At 45.4% G+C, this 18,992-nt stretch overlaps 1 protein-coding gene across 7 annotated transcripts in view; it reads right to left on the bottom strand.

The window, feature by feature from the left end:
- Nucleotides 1-18,992, bottom strand: part of LOC129840643 (mitogen-activated protein kinase kinase kinase kinase 4-like) — a 55,751-nt gene that overhangs the window by 24,775 nt on the left and 11,984 nt on the right. For all 7 annotated transcript variants that reach the window (XM_055908656.1, XM_055908657.1, XM_055908659.1 and 4 more), the window contains exons 3-10: nucleotides 9,582-9,638; nucleotides 4,537-4,662; nucleotides 4,259-4,369; nucleotides 3,999-4,089; nucleotides 3,707-3,837; nucleotides 3,428-3,482; nucleotides 3,205-3,283; nucleotides 2,523-2,698 (exon numbers count right to left, since the gene is read on the bottom strand). In XM_055908656.1, coding sequence (XP_055764631.1) covers nucleotides 2,523-2,698; nucleotides 3,205-3,283; nucleotides 3,428-3,482; nucleotides 3,707-3,837; nucleotides 3,999-4,089; nucleotides 4,259-4,369; nucleotides 4,537-4,662; nucleotides 9,582-9,638 — 826 coding nt within the window. The remainder of the gene's footprint in view (nucleotides 1-2,522; nucleotides 2,699-3,204; nucleotides 3,284-3,427; nucleotides 3,483-3,706; nucleotides 3,838-3,998; nucleotides 4,090-4,258; nucleotides 4,370-4,536; nucleotides 4,663-9,581; nucleotides 9,639-18,992) is intronic.

The following is an 18,992-nucleotide window of genomic DNA, read 5'->3' as shown; positions in this document are numbered from 1 at the left end:
CACCCATGCACTCACACTGGTCCCTTCTAGTGCTGGTGGCTTGTCAACCAGTACTGAGGGAAGATTAGGGTTCTGCCCGAACACTAGTTGATATGGGCTGTAACCATGAACATTGTGCATTGAGTTTTTTTCCATCAAAGCCCAATCTAGGGCTGTGTTCCAGTCACATCCATTGTCTTGCTTCACTTTCAGCATGATCTCTGTGAGTGTTTGATTGTGTCTCTCCAGAAGTCCATTGCTCCATGGACTGTATGCAGCAGTTGTCTTTACTTCCATGTTGAAGTTCTCTGCCATTTCTCTTATTTCATTATTATTGAATTCTCCTCCATTGTCACTGTACAATTTCTGTGGCGGGCCATGCACACATATCCAAGAATGAATGAAGTGCTTGACGATTTCACTGGGTTTCTTTGTATTCACAATGCTTCCAGCACTAAAGCGTGTGAAGTGGTCGATTATGTGAAGGTACCACACACTTGGTCCTAACTCATGTAGATCTACAGCCACTGTTTCATTGTACATGGAAGCCAGTGGCAAACCAACAGCTGGTCTGGGCTTAGGTTTGCTGTATTTTTGACATGTCTCACAATTCTTAACTATCTGCTGTAGAATGGAAATACTCTCATCATCATTACTCCCTGCACTCCTGAGTAACTTCTGAAGTCTGTCAACTGTAGCATGTCCAAACTGTTTGTGAAGCTTTAACAATACTTTGTGTTTGTCTTTTGTGTTCATGTTCTCTGTGACTGTCAGAATCTCCATGTGCTTCGTGTCAGTCAGAATCTCATTTTTGCATGGACTCTGTGTCATGTCTTTGTCCAAAATGTTTACACAATAGTGACCTGAGGTAGTAAGTTCAAGAGTCACTGGTTGTTTAAACATCACTGCCTTGTCATTTTTTATGTCTAATACAGCCCCTGACTTCTTGAGGGAAGCTTTGCTTAATAGTAAGGGGATATCTGTAGGGACCACCTCTGTTTCAATGTGACACTTAGTCTGACCAATTTTTGCTGGTATCTTAACTCTCTTGGTAGAATGGACAATTCTCCCATCTCCAAATTTGAAAGCTCTGTTGCTTGGTGTGTCAATCATATTTTGTACTTCCTTCATGTTTAGTTCACTGACATAGCTATCAAGCCATTTTTCACCACACACTGTCCGTGTGCATGCAGTATCAATCACCGCAGATCCTAAGGATTCAACTATAAAAATCTCAGTATCAGATTCATTTGAAAACAGTGTAATGTTACACTGCTCTACCTCTGTGTTTACATTTTCCTCTGTTAGTTTAACTTGTTCATTTTTATGAGGACAGTCTTTAACCCAATGGTAAGTGCTTTGACAAATTGCACATTTCGATCTCCTTCCAAATTTGTCCAGTGGATTTGTGCCGGGAAATGGCGCCCTCTTCTGGTTGTCTTGAGAACGTGACTTGTTGGCGCCTTTTCTGTGCTGCTCGGTGTAATATGCTGCGTCACTCACTTGCATTCCATCTGTTATTGGCGCGACAGACGTCTTCTCACCAAATATTATTTTTAGTGCCAACTTCATAGATGCAAAAGTCAGCACAGTACAAGCAGTCAAAGCCAACTGTTTCTCCCTACCATCTAGACAAGCAGTATCTAGTAACTTGAACGCTAACACTGCATCTGGGAGAACCATGTCGTACTTGCGCATTCTATTGTACCTCTGTTCGAAATCAATGATGTAGTCCGCCATTGCAACCGAAAAATCTCTCGTAACACTGTCAAAGTTTGAATATGCCTCGTAGGCACGGTCTTTCTCTTCTTTGAGAAATCCAGAATCCAGTGCTGTGATCAAAGTTCCCATACCGTCATCCTTGTTCAAATCCTCCAGGGATATTTCCAGTGCTGTATCTCTCGCTCTTCCCTCCAGCGATAATACCACCGCAAGTGCTTGCTTTTTCGCCTCCAGATTAGTAACGCGTATCCAGATTCCCAGTTCATTTTTCCAACTTTCGTACGACCTCTTCTCTTCGAAGCGAGGTGGCACGTTGTAGTTAGAAGCCATCCTCTGCTACCAATGTTAACTCGAAATGACACAACGACAAAGTTCCAGTTTAACAAAGTTTACTATACTATATGAACACACTACAAGTAGCCATCACACTCCGAGGCTAGGTCCAACAACAACTAGACTTCCTGCGCATGCGCACTCTTGACTGAGTGATAGCCCCGTAATAACAGAAATATAGGGATACTTAAAACATGAACTTAACAGAAAAGACACAAAAATAGCTTTTTATCAAAGAGAAAATTCTCAAGCAAGAATTTTGCTAGAAGTATCTGGGAGTGGTCTGAGTGGGGAAAATGTGCTGTTCTTGGCAGAGAGGTTTGGAACTCTCTCATTGGCCTATTAACTAATTCACCGCCTGGTGATTTCACCAGGTAGGCAAAAGCTCCATCCCACCAAAACAGGCCGAAATTTCTGGAGGTCTTTTCAAACAGCTCTTACACTAATACTTTAAGACTCTGTGATTAAACGGGGAAAGGCAGACTCACCTTTCTCCCCCCTCTTCTTCTTGGTGCGGTCAATGTGGTCTTTGAGATGGATGCGGACCTGCCTCTCGTTGGGCTGGTCTCTGATGAACGGGTGCTTGAGCAGCTGCTCGGTGGGGGGGCGTTGGTTGTAGTTCTTCACCAGGGAGCCCTCGATGAAGCTGCAAAACTTCTTAGACCTGAAAGGGGGGGGGAGAGAGAGGGACAGTGGTCAAGACAGATGCCGCTAATGAGATAGGCTACATGCTTACTGGTGGTAATACGCAACTTTTTGGGCCTTTTTGTCTGACATAAAATAAATCCATCTTCTACAACCCACTGACAAGACAACAAATGACAGACTGAAACTAAACTAACCGTCAAAAGAGCCTGAGAAACTACAAGTCTGAAATAGGAAGATCCTGTTTTATACATTTAGACAGAAATCCAGTGAGCCTTTCATAACTTATATACAATGAATATTTGGGGAAAAACCCGTCTCAGAAGAAAAGCGGTCATAATAGTAAATACACCGCTGCCAGAGGAAAGTCTCAGAGGGTTGAGGTTCCCCCTGAACGAGGGCTGGGGAGCCTCGCCGTGAGCCAACAGGCCTTCCTCACATGTGCCACAGCTGTTCAGAGAGGAGGAGGGAGGAGAGCGAGAGAGGAGACCTCTAACCCCAGCTGACAGAATCTTGGTAACTTACCACTTCTTGGACTTGAGTCGCGGGGGAGGGTTCCTTGGGATGAGGAAGAGTGCTCGCATCGGATGCATGTCGCACAGCGCTAAAAGTGAACACACACACACACCAGAGGGGATCAGTATAAACATGACAGGGAGAAAAGCAAAGACAAGGGCAGAAGGAACCAATAGAGCTGCCATCTAAAAGAGACGATAGAGGTGTGACCTGGGGATAGGCAGGTACTTACGAGGAGCTCCTTCAGCCATTTCAATGGCAGTGATTCCAGTTGACCACAAGTCACTCTGGAAGAGGAGACACAGTGAGAGAGGCATCAGACATAGCAACACCCTCACTACATCAGATACTGAAGCGCAACATACTCTACCAAGCAGACTCTTGCATTCTACCCCACATCGTAGCAGTAGCTAAAGTTACCAGTAGCTACAGATGTCAAGGAGGACATGTGGCAGGTTCAAATCATGGCTAAAACGTCGAAGTACTGTGTGGAAGAGGGCGAGGGTCTTACTCTGTAGTCGTAGGTGGCCTCAGGGTTCTCGTCACAGGCGATGACCTCGGGCGCCATCCAATAGGGCGTCCCGATGAATGTGTTCCTCCTCCCCACCGTCCGGTCCAACTGGGCGCTCACGCCAAAGTCCACTGCAAGACAACCAATCAGAAGTTGAAACTAGTTATATACAACTGCATTGCAGTAAACATCTAGACTAGGTGACTGGCTAAAATAGCTGTGATTTTGGAATTCCAAGGGTTAGCCCAAACAGGGTTGTTGTCCGTAACGTACAAAACATATTGTCACCCACCAAGCTTGACCTCGGCGTTCTCTGTGAGCAGGACGTTCTGTCCCTTGATGTCACGGTGGATGACGTGGTGGGCGTGCAGGTGGGCCAGTCCCTGAAGAGGAGGAGAGGGAGGTGTGTAGACGTGAGACCACATGTCTAAGACCAGAGCATTGAAGTAGCGGAGGGTAAAGACTTAACATATTATTACACAATGAACAAGGAGACTGAAGATAGAAGGTGAAAGGAAAGAGGGGATGGAGGGGGCCGGAGGACAGGCTCACCCGGAGGATTTCTCTGGAGATGTAGGCGATCCAGTCCTCCTTGAGCTGGTTGCCTTTAGTGTTCTTCACCAGGTCTGTGATGGAGCCCGCCCCACAGAACTCCATCACCAGCTACAGGAAACACACAATACTCAGTCAGACGCCTACATAAGCACTTCTAAGGCTAAATGAGAGTCAAAACAGTAGAAGACTTAGGGATATTGCTCTAATTCATGCTGCTGCAGATTTACCAGTTCTGATTATTCTGCCATTGGGAAACACTCCTGCTAGATACTCACCCACAGTTGGTCATCATGCCCCGGGGGACTCTTCTTGATAAAAGCACCATAGTATGTGGCAATGTTTCTGTGATGGGAGTACTTCTTGAGCATATTGATCTCAAGTTTGATTTCCTCCTCCTCATCCTACAGGCACACAGACACCATTAGTCATTAGATAAAGAGAGAAGGCCGGGGGAGGAAGACGTCATAGGAAAATCACTATCGTGTGTGGATGGTTACAGATGTATAATAGTCAATCATTTCCCACATTCCACAAAGGTCAAGTCTCGCGGGGGTGGATAAGTGCCTTTGTAGGGGGGTATTAAACCCTCATTCATCCACGGCCCGTAAACAATGTGACATCTCGGCTACGCAGTACACACACTGCTCTAACGACTTCTTTGTTTGGGTATTAATGATGTGTGTATCTCATTGTGTGTGGGGGGGGGGGGGGGGGGGGGGGGCATGGCAGACAGAGATAGGTTACAGATAGTATAATGGATTCTAAGACTTAGGGGTGTGAACATTTAAACTAAATTGAGATCCTTAACATTAAGAAAAATCCCAAACAAACATTTTCCTTCCACAAAATGAAAAAACACAGTGCAGTTAAATATTATTTTCCGTGTTATAGCATAACTAGACTATAGGCTATAAAGGCCTGGGGAAAGTTGTGTAATTTAACTAAAACCAGAGGGGAAGAGGCGAACTTTAGACTACTTTGGTGAATTTGCCAATCAAGGAAGACAAGACATTGCGAGAGACAGAGTACCAAGACATATGAGCACGGTTCTGCCGGCCCCCTCTGCCCTCTCCCTGGCTCGCCTGCTCTGTCTCTTCTCTAATGATGCGAGTGTGTACCGCATTCCATTGTGAGACAGCTTTTGATTGCCGATAGATAGGCCTAGTGCACGGTTCTGACTGTCTGCCTGGTGGCCGACCTACCTATAATGTGCCCCACTCCTCTCTCTCCATCCCTCACTATGAAAGATGCGAGTGTTCTTCTCGGAATTACGGCAACTAATCAGTCTCCTCAATTCTAAAAAATACTGAATCTTAGGAGTCAATCTTGACATGGGAGTCGACGTGCAAGGTGTCAAGGAATCAATTATTTTGGAGTCGACTATCCAACATCACGTCATCATCGCTAACGGTTGGAAAACTGGCAGAGAAAGGCAAGCGACAGCAGCTAAGCCCTGTATGGCAATACTTTGAGAAGTTAAATGAGAAGGAAATGCAAACTTTGCAAGGTGGAAGGAAGTACAGGTGCAATGCTTAACCATCTGGAAAGGGACTAACCATGAGACCCAAACCGTTGCTGGCAGTGGCACAGCAGCATTGTTAATTGACTTGGATTTTTTTAAATTTTTCATATTGTTTTTACAGAAAAGCGATTTTATTTAAATGCTAAAATTTATTTCATTTGTCACATCCCTAATACGACTATACATGTATATATATCAAATCTCCTCAGCTAAACAACTGGAACTCCATTAGAGCCCATGCCTACACATTTATTTCCAATTACAGGAGATAAACATTTTTTTTAAATCTGGCTTTTCAGCAGAAGAATATGATTTCAGTGTGATATCCCCATACACCCCCTCAAATCACTGGGGTTTTACACATCCAAAACCCACACAAAAACATCCTCCCTCCCCCACCTCACATGAAAACCATGAGGAAGACAACAAAAGGTCACCCCAGCATTAGCTTAATCTCTTCCTTTGCAACAACTTGACAATGATTAACAGTGACAGTAACTGACACACCGCGAGTGTTAAACCCCTTGTCTTACAGAAAGCCCTGGTGGAAAGGAGGAGCCTGAACGATGGGGACATTAGTGAAGAGCGATGCAGTTACTGTGACGGTGGTGGTGTGTTTAAAGATGGATATAGGTACACGCACAGTTCTCTTCCACCAGACCCTTCCAGTGCCAGCAAGTAGAGGCTGTCTGTTGGCTGTGCAGGCAGCCTTATTGCTGCATTCCCTCTCGTTTTCTCCCCCTCTAGCCCTCCCTCTTTCCCATCTTTCCTGCAGCTGTTTGTGAACAGGCGGCTGGCTGAGCATTCCTGACAATCACTGGGACAAAAACGAGGGGGGATTCACTTTTGGGTATGTCATTTTCCATTTAGACAGAAATGATCATTCAATTATCCTTATCATTCAAGCGGTTAACGCAGCACCATGTAGGTCAAAGGGTAAAACAATACACAGCATGGCCAGGCATATTTATTTTACCTTTATTTAAACTAGGCAAGTCCGTTAAGAACAAATTCTTATTTTCAATGACGGCCTAGGAACAGTGGGTTAACTGCCTTGTTCAGGGGCAGAACGATAGATTTATACCTTGTTAGCTCGGGGATTCGATTTTGCAACCTTTCGGTTACTAGTCCAACGCTCTAACTCCTAGGCTACCTGCCGCCCCGGCAGTTGCTTAGTGGGAGAGCAGAGCAGGCTTATAGTACAGCCCAGGACTGCCATGCTCACCTCTCCCTCTCTCAGCAACAGTTACAGTTTGTCAGGACAACAGAGAGCTGCTGTTGGGATAACAGGTGCTCTTCTACCTGGCAGGGTGAAGCAAGAGTCATTCATAGCCTATAGTGGTGAAATCTCTACATATATCCCTCATATCATAGACTAGAGGCTATATCAGGACAGGTGTATGACCACATAACCGGGGGGTGGAGTGGGTCGTCACTAGTTACCACAGACAAAGTAACAAACCACCTATTTCTACAAACCACCTATTTATCTTCTTAATTTTTAAGCCTAACCTTAACCACAAAGCTAACCTTATGCCTAACCTTAAATTAAGACCCAAAAACTAATTTTTGTTTTCATGACTTTTAACGATATACCTTTTTGGTTTTGTGGCTGGGGTAACTAGTGGAAACCAGGTGAGACATGCCCTGTGACACCCATGGCAGGAAATGGTTAGGCAACACATCATCAGAGCCTTAATCATGACAGTCAGCAGGGAGTGGCAGGCAGGGGGCAAGTCAGGGCATAAGAACAGAGAAACTGGTCTAGAACCAGAATGACCACATTGGCATGCAACGGAATTGAGAATTTTACTTAGGCAATGTTTAAGAGTAAACGTTATGTTAAACGACATGGGCCACATGGCCTATACTGCAAAGGCTATATCATAAAACTAACCACAAGTCCCTTGGGATGGGGGGGGGTCTCATTAGGGTGTGTGTGTGTGGGTGGTCCAGCTAGTTCCATTTTCACTGGGAGGTCCTATTTCAGTAGATAAAAGCAGAATGCCACAGAGAGCGCAAAGGGCTGCCCTCCTGCCTGCCTGCCTCAAAATGACGTAATTTAGCCATAAAACATCCCGCTGGCTTTAGCTGTAATGATCTCTGCTTATTATACTGAGATTTACGAGCGACTGATTACGGAGAAGTCAAAGTTCTTCCTGAAATGTAGACAGGACCTCAAAGAATATTCTAAATGAGGAGTTGGCTAACTACAAGACCACTACACTACATGCTTGTCGAACATCTCATTCCAAAATCACGGGCGTTAATATGAAGTTGGTCCCCTCTTTGCTGCTACAACTGCCTCCGCTCTTCTGGGAAGGCTTTCCACTAGATGTTGGAACATTACTGTGGGGACTTGCTTCCATTCACCCACAAGAGCATTAGTGAGGAGAGGCACTGATGTTGGGCGATCAGGCCTGGCTCGCACTCGGCGTTCCAATTCCTCCCAAAGGTTTTCGATGGGGTTGAGGTCAGGGCTCTGGCAAGGCCAGTCAATTTCTTCCACACCGACCGACAAACCATTTCCGTATGCACCTCGCTTTGTGCACGGTGGCATTGTCATGCTGAAACAGGGAAGGGCCTCCCCCAAACTGCTGCCACAAAGTTGGAAGCACAGAATCGTCAAGAATGTCATTGCATGCTGTAGTGTTAAGGTTTCCCTTCACGGGAACTAAAGGACCTAACCGAACCATGATAAGCAGGCCCAGACCATTATTCCTCCTCCACCAAACTTTACAGTTAGCACTATGCATTGGGGCAGGTAGCATTCTCCTTGCATCTGGGTTTGGCAGATTCGTCCGTTGGAATGCAAGACGGTGAAGCGTGATTCATCACTCCAGAGAACACGTTTCCACTGCTCCAGAGTCCAATGCCGGCGAGATTTACACCACTCCAGCCGACGCTTGGCATTGCGCATGATAATCTTATGCTTGTGTGCAGCTGCTCGGCCATGGAAACACCTTTCACGAAGCTCCCGACGAACAGTTCTTGTGCTGACGTTTCTTCCAGAGGCAGTTTGGAACTCAGTAGTGAGTGTTGCAACCGAGGACAGACGATTTTTACACACTATGCGCTTCAGCACTCCCGTTCTGTGAGCGTGTGTGCCTTACTGATTCGCGGCTGAGCCGTTGTTGCTCCTAGACGCTTCCACTTCACAATAACAGCCCTTACACTTGACCGGGGCAGCTCTAGCAGGGCAGAAAGTTGACAAACTGACTTGTTGGAAAGGTGGCATCCTATGAAGGTGCCACGTTAAAAGTCACTGAGGTCTTCAGTATGGCCAATCTACTGCCAATGTTTGTCTATGGAGATTGCATGGCTGCGTGCTTGATGTTATACACTGTAATAGCCGAATCCACTGTGTCCACATACTTTTGTATACATAGTGTATATATAGTGTGTATCGAAGGATAAAATACATCAAGAGCTTGTACTTCTCCCAATTAAAGGTATTTTTCTCTCACAGAAATAAAAATGTATATTAATTCTATTTTTTATTAGGCTAAGACACGTTCAAAAACCATGGGTAAGGCCCTTTGCGTCAATCTCACTGTAATAACCCTGAAAAGCCACCTGACATTAGGCCATTTATCCTTTAATCTGAGGCCCAAATAAGACAATGGTCAGATGATCTGAAAGCCCTGGTTGACAAATAAACAGGCAGAGTGAGCCGTTTGAAATGTGAAAGGTCAACTCAGCTTCGGACTACATTGTTTCACCAATAGACCTGGCCATGTAACATCCTCCTTGAACACACACACACACACACGGGGTGTTCCAGTTAGTCTGGTTTACCTCTGTGACGTCCATGACCTTGATGGCGGCCAGCTGTCCAGTTTTGACATGTCTCCCCTGTAGAGACGAAGAGAAAAGGAGAAGAAAGCAGGTAAGTCATCATGATGTCAACCGAGGGTAACAGTAATACACTGATCAGCTGGGTTAGGGTTAATAAGTGTGTGTATGCGCGCGCCACTTGAACTTGCAAAACATGCCTTCTTACAGTAAATCCCATGTTAGCTATGTACATAGTGGCCTATAATCTACAGGTGACCAACCGTAAGAGTTCTTTCCATAGACAACCATCATCACTTTGATTCAGTCCACTGTGTACCGTCATGTGGCTGGTTAAGCCTAGCTAAGACACAGAACAATCACTAGCATCCAAACAGACAGACATGGACTGGGGCTACGATGTCTGTGCTGAACAAACATTCCCACAGTCCTCCTCTCTCAGCACCAGTCACTCCTTACATAAACAGAGACAGAAATAGTATCTTACCCTCTCTCAGTCTCAAACCCCTCAAAACAGATAAAAGCTGCTAATAATTATCCGGATAGAAACCAAAATGGGGATTTCCACTACTGTGGGGCTGCAGTGCGTATGATAACGGCTTAAGCAGTATTGTTTTTGATGATAGAAGCTGCTGTATCTGAACAAGACGCGTATAAATGCGCACACACGACCCTCTCTGAACCATCTCCATCTAGACTATTTTGAATGAACATTCCACAATCAACTGAAAATATGCGGCGTTAATGACAAAAGCCAAGCAGCTTATTCTCTCCAGCTACGGATGAGACAAAAGCCTTCATTCCTTTACACTCTGGATTTATAATCCTGTCAACTTTGATCCCGGGGCCACTGTCCATAAAAACATCAGTGACATCACTTATAACTCTGGTCCCCGTCGAGACACACAAGCCTTTGGTCGAGGTGAAAGGTCACAGGTGCATTGGAGAGGTTCAGTTCTCACCCCCTGCGGCCCCCCACTCCTCTGTGAGCCCAGAGAACGCAGTCCTTAAGCATGACGCTTGGGTGACAATCTTTGGAAGAAATTACGGTTTCATCCGGTAAATGAAGAGGAATCACTAACATTGTTGGATATTTAGGCCAATTCGTGCGTGAATGTATTTTTGTGCTCACTGATTTCTCATGTCTCAGATTCAGGTCATTGGGCGGGGTGGACTACAAAATAAAGCAGGAAAGAATGTAGGCTATAGACAGGAAGTGGAGGATGATCTCTCAACCAATCGGCGTGAGACAAGGCTTTAGGAGGGCCCCCATTGCTCCAGCCAGGCCCCTCTCCCATATGAGTCCAAAACCCCTCTCCACTATCACACAACAAACAATCACCTCAAGCCCCATCCTCCAATCCCAACCTGCTGGAGCTGAGCTACATGGGACCTGTCCGGAGACAGCAGCCAGGGCAGGAGCTGACTGACCGAGGGGCCCCGAGGCCCCTGGTCTGATACGGTGGCCCTGGAGAGGTTACCTGAAGCAAGGGGTTATCACTGAGCAGGCAGCTCCAGACACTCCATAAAGCCCCTAACCACGGCCAGATGTGCTGGCCTCTCTCCAACTCTCATACTAGATCGCAGTAGGCGTACAGACAACCTCCCCACTCCTTAAACAGACTACAACCAGAGGAAGACAGATCACACTATTAGCTAGTAGGCTGTTCAACACAGTCTCTCTAAACATCACTGAAACCCTCTCCGCTGTTCTTCTGCATTCATCCAGTAAAACCAGAAGCAAATCGCACTCCTTCCCCAGTCATCCTTCTCAACGATTCCCTGGCAACATACCTCCCACAAGAGGTGGAGCTGCCCAGATGAATGACAGAATGGTGAAATCACATTAGATCATCATACATGGTAATAAAATAGCTCACAACAAACTAGCCAGGTCACAATTATAAGTGAGAACTTGTTCTCAACTTGCCTACCTGGTTAAATAACCTAGCTGAAATAAAGGTTGGCCCAGCACAAAGGCAGTGTAAAGGGAGATGAGCTGTCTGGTAATGGGGGGCTGATTGTCCCAAGGGGAGGTGGTCAGATGAAGATATAAGGTGACATTTGAGCAGGGAGAGAGGGGGTGGGTAGAGGGGGGGGGTGGGGTACAGGCATTGGGTGACGAGCTAATCCCCCTTAGGGCAGGCAATGTATAGGCTAGGTTACGCAGGCAATGCCTCTCTCACACACACACACACAAAAGAGAAAGCATAAACACACAGATCAGGAACTTATATTGATGCCCCTCTTCTCAACACAAACCAGATGAGCAGTGGTGAGAGAGAAATGGTCTAGTGAGCAGTAGCACGAGATGGCCCAGAGTCTGTACTATACTGTAACACATACCAGCCAACTGACCCACTGCTGCCCCTACCTCCCTAACAGACCCTGTCTATACTGTATCTGCTACACATATCAGCCAAATGACCCACTGCTGCCCCTACCTCACTGACAGACCCTATCTATATTGTATCTACTACACATACCAGCCAACTGACCCACTGCTGACCCAACTTCCTCCAACCACCAGAAGACACTGAGGATTGGGGGGGGGGGGGGCAGAAAGAACAGACAGAGGTGAAAAGAGATGGGGAAGAGGTTGTAGTTTACTCCATGGTACAGTATGTAGATGTCAGTGCATTCTCTGATCAGATATAGAGCAACACGTGACAGAGTCAGCGAGAGACTGAAGGAGTGGAGCCACTTCAAGCCAGTCGAGAAGCCAGCCAAAGCTGAGCTGGCTGTTAGAGTAGAGAGCAGTCAATAATGCAGCTCCTATTGATCACAGTGCAGCTGCTACAGTACCGGCCTCTGAAGAAACACTACTCAACACAAAACTAGTTGATTTCCTTCAGCACTAAATGGTCTCAATGGAAGAGGTGACTCTAAATTCCTAATAGAGTATCAACCATAAAAACTGAGTTGCGTTCAATAGAACCAAAGTGTGGTGCATTTCACCTGCTTGTTTGCGGATAGAACTGACAAGGTGCTAAGTGAGAAACCTGACACCAAAGGGAAAGTCTGTTGATGCTCAGACTGGGCTCCAGCCCAGGACGGGAACGCTGTCTCGTTCGCAAGGGGCTTTTGTGTCTCGCCTCACCCCTGTATGATAATGAGGTAGCTCAACGGGTCACTCCTCACGCACACACAAAGCATAGTTGTGTTCAGGCAGTGGTATGGACAGCCCAGGGGCTGTGTGGGTCTGCTGACAGCCATTAGAGCGAGGGCCAGTGCAGGGAGGGAGAACAGACAAAAGAGCTGCCCCGGACTGTGTGTGTAGGGAACACACACACAGTCTGTCCCTACACTGTGGCCTGATGGTGACTAGGTACATCAGGTCATGTCTACACTTACATGTGACTTCTGCTATCAGAATACAAATATCACATTGAAAAGACGGGTCTAGACGCACAAAAGTCGCTTTGTGGTCTGATTGTGTTCACCTCAGTCTGGACACATTCAGGCTACCAAAAGTGCATACAGTGTGCGACGTCATCAGCACTCCAGAAATCTTGTGTTTGGGACTGAGGCACCTTTTCATTATAATGGTGGAGGAAATACAATCCTAGCATGTGAGGACTAGGTTTCCTGGCCTCAAAAACTAGCCACCTATCTAATATTTAGAAAAAAACATTTTGGGTTTGCCCAGAGTTATGCTAATCCATTTGCAATCCCTTTAGTGTAGCTTGCTAGCTACAGAGGTTATCTGGCTTGTTAGCTACAGTAGTTAGCTTATCATATTTTGCCTATCCCACCGTTTATAGAATGCTTTCTGACATTTGAGTAAAGCGCAGGAAAAGGGAATCCGGATACGGTAGACATATTTAAAATGTAGGTGAAGATGCATGACGCGTTGGGAATTCCATGATCAGAACACTAAAGCTGCATGAACTGTCAAGTCCGACACGGCCTCTGTGACACAGGGTAAAACCTTGGCACTGCCACAGAGTGGGTGACACATTCAACACCAGACCAGCTGATCCCAGAGGGATAGGCTCCAATAGCTGTCCATCACTGGTCTGTGTGCTCAAAGGGAATTGAAGGCAAGGTTTCCAGCGTAGTACCAAATACCTATACGACCTTGCTAGATCAGAGATTAAAGTGGCGATCTGTGATTGGTACATTCATTGTTGTACCCGAGAGGGTAATAGGAGCTGGAATATAATCTGTGCAAACACCATGGGGTTAACCCACTGAGACATGCCTACTGCCTATGGCCCTCCACTCCCATTCCCAGCATACTAACCTACAATTGTGCCTCCAACTGTGGAAGGCTAGGCTATAAATAGCGGTTAACCCACAGCTAGTACCATATAACTGTGAGCAGGACGGTTAGCTTCCTACTGCATAGCGCACATTAACAGGTCTGTGTACTGGAGCGCAACACTGCTGCTTGGAGCACCTCACAGAGATGTTTCCAAAGCTACCCACACCTACAGGTGTTACCTAAATATAGATATGTTTATTGGAGAATGATGTTCAAGAGGATCTTTCACTTTTCTTCATACTGGTTCCATTTTGGTCCCTCGCCCATACCACTTTGGAGTTAAACAGATCTGACCGACAACTATTAGCAGACTGGGAGGATCTGGGAATACCAAAGGGTGTAGTGGATTAACAAGGAGCCAAAATGGACCCCAGGCAAGCATTATCACTGCTGCTTCGCTCCGATGCTCCCTCTAACTCCTCCTCCTGGGTTGGCCAGGCAGCCTTTAGTGTGCTAGGTCCTCCCATATGGGACCAGCATTACACAATTTGTCCTGGGTGGTAGTGCTGTTAACCAAAATTACAATAATTTTTTGCTTTTTAAACAATTAATTAACTGAAGTCGGTTCAATTATTTAAGTTCCATTTAATTTATTTTCTGAGCTCAATGCAGTTTCTCTAGAGATAAATCAGATCAAGCCTGAACTGTGCGATGTAGTAGGGGGTAAATATTCTACATACAGTACCAGTCAAAAGTTGACAACTACTCATTCAAGGGTTTCTTTATTTGTACTATTTTCTACACTGTAGAATAATATAAGACATCAAAACTATGAAATAACACATATGAAATCATGTAACCAAAAAAAGTGTTAAACAAATCAAAATATAATTTTCTATTTTAGATTCTTCAAAGTAGCCACCCTTTGCCTTGATGACGGCTTTGCACACTTGGCATTCTCTCAACCAGCTTCATGAGGTAGTCACCTGGAATGCATTTACATAAACAAGTTTGCCTTGTTAAAAGTTTGTCATTTCTTTCCTTCTTAATGCGTTTGAGCCAATCAGTTGTGTTGTGACAAGGGTGGTAATACAGAAGGTAGCCCTATTTGGTAAAAGATCGAGTCCATATGTGACCGACCGCCTTGATTCGGTCTTTTGTAGCAAAATTTGAAATTGCTTTTATCCAATGTAAAAAAAAAACAGACACAGCTACACAATTGTATATCATACACTGCATTTGAGGAACAATTGGAAAGTACTTCTGCTATGAAAGTCGATAACTTTGTAACTTCACTTTTGAGAAAAAGGCCTTTGAATGTTTTGGAACCTACTGGAGAGCTCTTTGTCTACACCCATTCAGCATCGTTCACACCATCAAGCTTTAGCCCCACCCATCTCTTCAAGTGTTGATCGAAGAGTTCTGTTCTAACAATCAAGCTATCTGGCTAAAGTGAGAGAACCGTTCACTGACCCTTTTACTCGCACTAACAGAGCTAGTTAGGCTGTTATGTTATCCAGAACATTGGTGCCTGCAACTGTGCTGCTGGCAACAATTTTAAAAAAATTGCCACCGTTTACTGACACCAGCCAAATTAAAAACGAGTGTTAAGCGTTAGTAAATTTCTCAATTATTCTGTGCTCTTGCTAGCTAGCTAAACAATGAACCATAATCCCAACTCATGACGTTACTACCCTACAGGTAGCTAATCAACCATGTTTGGCTTGCTAACATTAGGCTATAAATAGCAAAGCAAATGGCTCCGAGATACAAATAATAAGATCATACACGTAACGTTAGCTAGCGAACCAGCCAGCTAACGTTAGCTAGCTCGCTAACAGTACACCAACTTAAAATGAGAGTGACTGTGTTAAAATTAGAAAAGTGTAATGTCTGAAAATTTAGCTAGCTAAAATATCATGGATGGACGCCTCTCCCTGTCACGGATGCCATGGTTGCCTTAGTTTGAAGATACAGTTGAGGTTGACTCTAACCTACACTTTGGTTGTAGTCATTAAACTCATTTTCAACCACTCCACACATTTCTTGTTAACAAACTATAGTTTGGGAAAGTCAGTTCGGACATCTACTTAGTGCATGACACAAGTCATTTTCCCAACAATTGTTAATAGACAGATTTCACTTATAATTCTCTGTATCACAATTGCAGTGGGTCAGAAGTTTACATACACTAAATTGACTGTGCCTTTAAACAGCTTGGAAAATTCCAGGAAACTATGTCATGGCTTTAGAAGCTTCTGATAGGCTAATTTACATAATTTGGGTCAATTGGAGGTGTACCTGTGGATGTATTTCAAGGCCTACCTTCAAACTCAGTGCCTCTTTGCTTGACATCATGGGAAAATCAAAAGAAATCAGCCAAGACCTCAGAAAAAATATTGTAGACCGCCACATGTCTGGTTCATCCTTGGGAGCAATTTCCGAATGCCTGACGGTACCAGGTTCATCTGGACAAACAATAGTACGCAAGTATAAACACCATGGGACCACGCAGCCGTCATGCCGCTCAGGAAGGAGACGCGTTCTGTCTCCTAGAGATGAACGTACTTCAGTGCGAAAAGTGCAAATCAATCCCAGAACAACAGCAAAGGACCTTGTGAAGATGCTGGAGGAAATAGGTACAAAAGTATCTATATCCACAGTAAAAAGACTCCTAAATCGACATAACCTGAAAGGCTGCTCAACAAGGAAGAAGCCACTGCTCCAAAACCGCCATAAAAAAGCCAGATGGTCTGCAACTGCACATGGTCTGCAACTGCACATGGGGACAAAGATTGTACTTTTTGTAGAAATGTCCTCTGGTCTGATGAAACAAAAATAGAACTGTTTGGCCATAATGACCATCGTTATGTTTGGAGGAAAAAGGGTGAGGCTTGCAAGTCGAAGAACACCATCCCAACGGTGAAGCACGGGGGTGGCAGCATGATGTTGTGAGGGTGCTTTGCTGCAGGAGGGACTGGTGAACTTCCCAAAATAGATGGCATCATGAGGAGAGGAAAATATGTGGATATATTGACGCAACATCTCAAGACATCAGTCAGGAAGTTAAAGCTTGGTCACAAATAGGTCTTCCAAATGGACAATGACCCCAAGAATTCTTCCAAAGTTGTGTCAAAATGGCTTAAGGACAACAAAGTCAACGTATTGGAGTGGCCATCACAAAGCTCTGACCTCCATCCTATAGAGAATTTGTGGGCGGAACTGAAAAAGTGTGCGAGCAAGGAGGCCTACAAATCCGACTCAGTAACACCAGCTCTGTCAGGAGGAATGGGCCAAAATTCACCCAAATCATTGTGGGAAGCTTGTGGAAGGCTACCCGAAACATTTGACCCAAGTTAAACAATTTTAAGACTTTAGAAAGGCAGGGTAGGATGGATATAGGTCTGTAACAGTTTGGGTCTAGAGTGTCTCCCCCTCGGCCGCTTTCCAATCTTTAAGATCTCAGACGATACGAAAGAGGTTTAACAGACCAGTAATAGGGGTTGCAACAATGGCAGTGGATAATTTTAGGAAGAGAGGGTCCAGATTGTCTAGCCGGGCTGATTTGTAGGGATCCAGATTCTGCAGCTCTTTCAGAACATCAGCTATCTGGATTTGGGTGAAGGAGATGTGGGGGGGGGGGGGGGGGGGCTTGGGCCAGTTGCTGCGAGGGGTGCAGAGCTGTTGGCCGGGGTTGGGGTAGCCAGGTGGAAAGCATGGCCAGCCATAGAGAAATGCTTATTGAAATTCTCAATTATCTTGAATTTATCGGTGGCTTCCTAGCCTCAGTGCAGTGGACAGCTGGGAAGAGGTGCTCTTATTCTCCATGGACTTTACAGTGTCCCAAAACTTTTTGGAATTAGTGCTGCAGGGTGCAAATTTCTGTTTTAAAAAGCTAGCCTTAGCTTTCCTAACTGACTGTGTGTATCGGTTCCTGACTTCCTGAAAAGTTGCATATCGTGGGGATTATGCGATGCTAGTGCAGTACACCCCAGGGTGTTTTTGTGCTGGTCAAGGGCAGTCAAGTCATGAGTGAACCAAGGGCTATATCTGTTCTTAGTTCTACATTTTTTGAAAGGGGCATACTTATTTAAGATGGTGAGGAAAGCGCTTTTAAAAGAACAACCAGGCATCCTCTACTGACGGGATGAGGTCAATATCCTTCCAGGAACCCCGGCCAGGTTGATTAGAAAGGCCTGCTTGCAAAAGTGTTTTAGGGAGCGTTTGACAGTCAGGAGGGGTGGTGGTTTGACTGCAGACCCATAACGGACACAGGCAATGAGGCAGTTATCGCTGAGATCCTGGTTGAAGACAGCAGAGGTGTATTTAGAGAGCAAGTTGGTCAGGATGATATCTATGAGGGTGCCCATGTTTACGGATATGGTGTTGTACCTGGTAGGTTCTTTGATAATTGTGTGAGATCGAGGGCATCTATCTTAGATTGTAGGATGGCCGGGGTGTTAAGCATGTCCCAGTTTATGTCACCCTGCAGTACGAATTCTGACGATAGATGGGGGGCAATCAATTCAGCTGAGGGGGGGGGTCTATAACAAGCGGCAATGAGGGACTTATTTCTGAAGAGATGGATCTTTAAAAGTAGAAGCTCTAACTGTTTGGGCATAGACCTGGATAGTATGATAGAACTCTGCAGGCTCTCTCTACAGTAGATTACAATTCTGCCCCCTCTAGCAGTTATGTCTTGACTGAAAATGTTGCAATTGGGGATGGAAATGTCAGAATTTTTGATGGCTTTCCCAAACCAGGATTCAGACACGGTTAGGACATCAGGGTTGGCGGATAGTGCGAAAGCAGTGAATAAAGCAAACTTAGGGAGGAGGCTTCTGATGTTAACATGCATGAACCCAAGGCTTTTACGGTTGCAGAAGTCAGCAAATAAGAGTGCCTGGGGACACACGGGGCCTGGGTTAACCTCTACATCACCAGAAGAAGAGAAGAGAAGTAGGATGAGGGTACGACTAAAGGCTATAAGAACTGGTCGTCTAGTGCTTTGGGAACAGAGAGTAAAAGGAGCAGATTTATGGGCGTGGTAGGATAGATTCAGGGCATAGTGTACAGACAGGGTATGGTAGGGTGTGAGTACAGTGTGCGTAAACCTAGGCATTGAGTGACAATGAGAGAGGTTGCGTCTCTGGAGGCGCCAGTTAAGCTAGGTGCGGTCTCGGCATGTGTGGGGGGTGGGACAAGGG

Source organism: Salvelinus fontinalis, chromosome 41, assembly GCF_029448725.1.
Source record: "Salvelinus fontinalis isolate EN_2023a chromosome 41, ASM2944872v1, whole genome shotgun sequence".
Classification (NCBI taxonomy): Eukaryota; Metazoa; Chordata; class Actinopteri; order Salmoniformes; family Salmonidae; genus Salvelinus; species Salvelinus fontinalis.
Note: the sequence above shows the minus strand (reverse complement) of the source record. Positions and strands in the feature narration are given on the sequence as shown.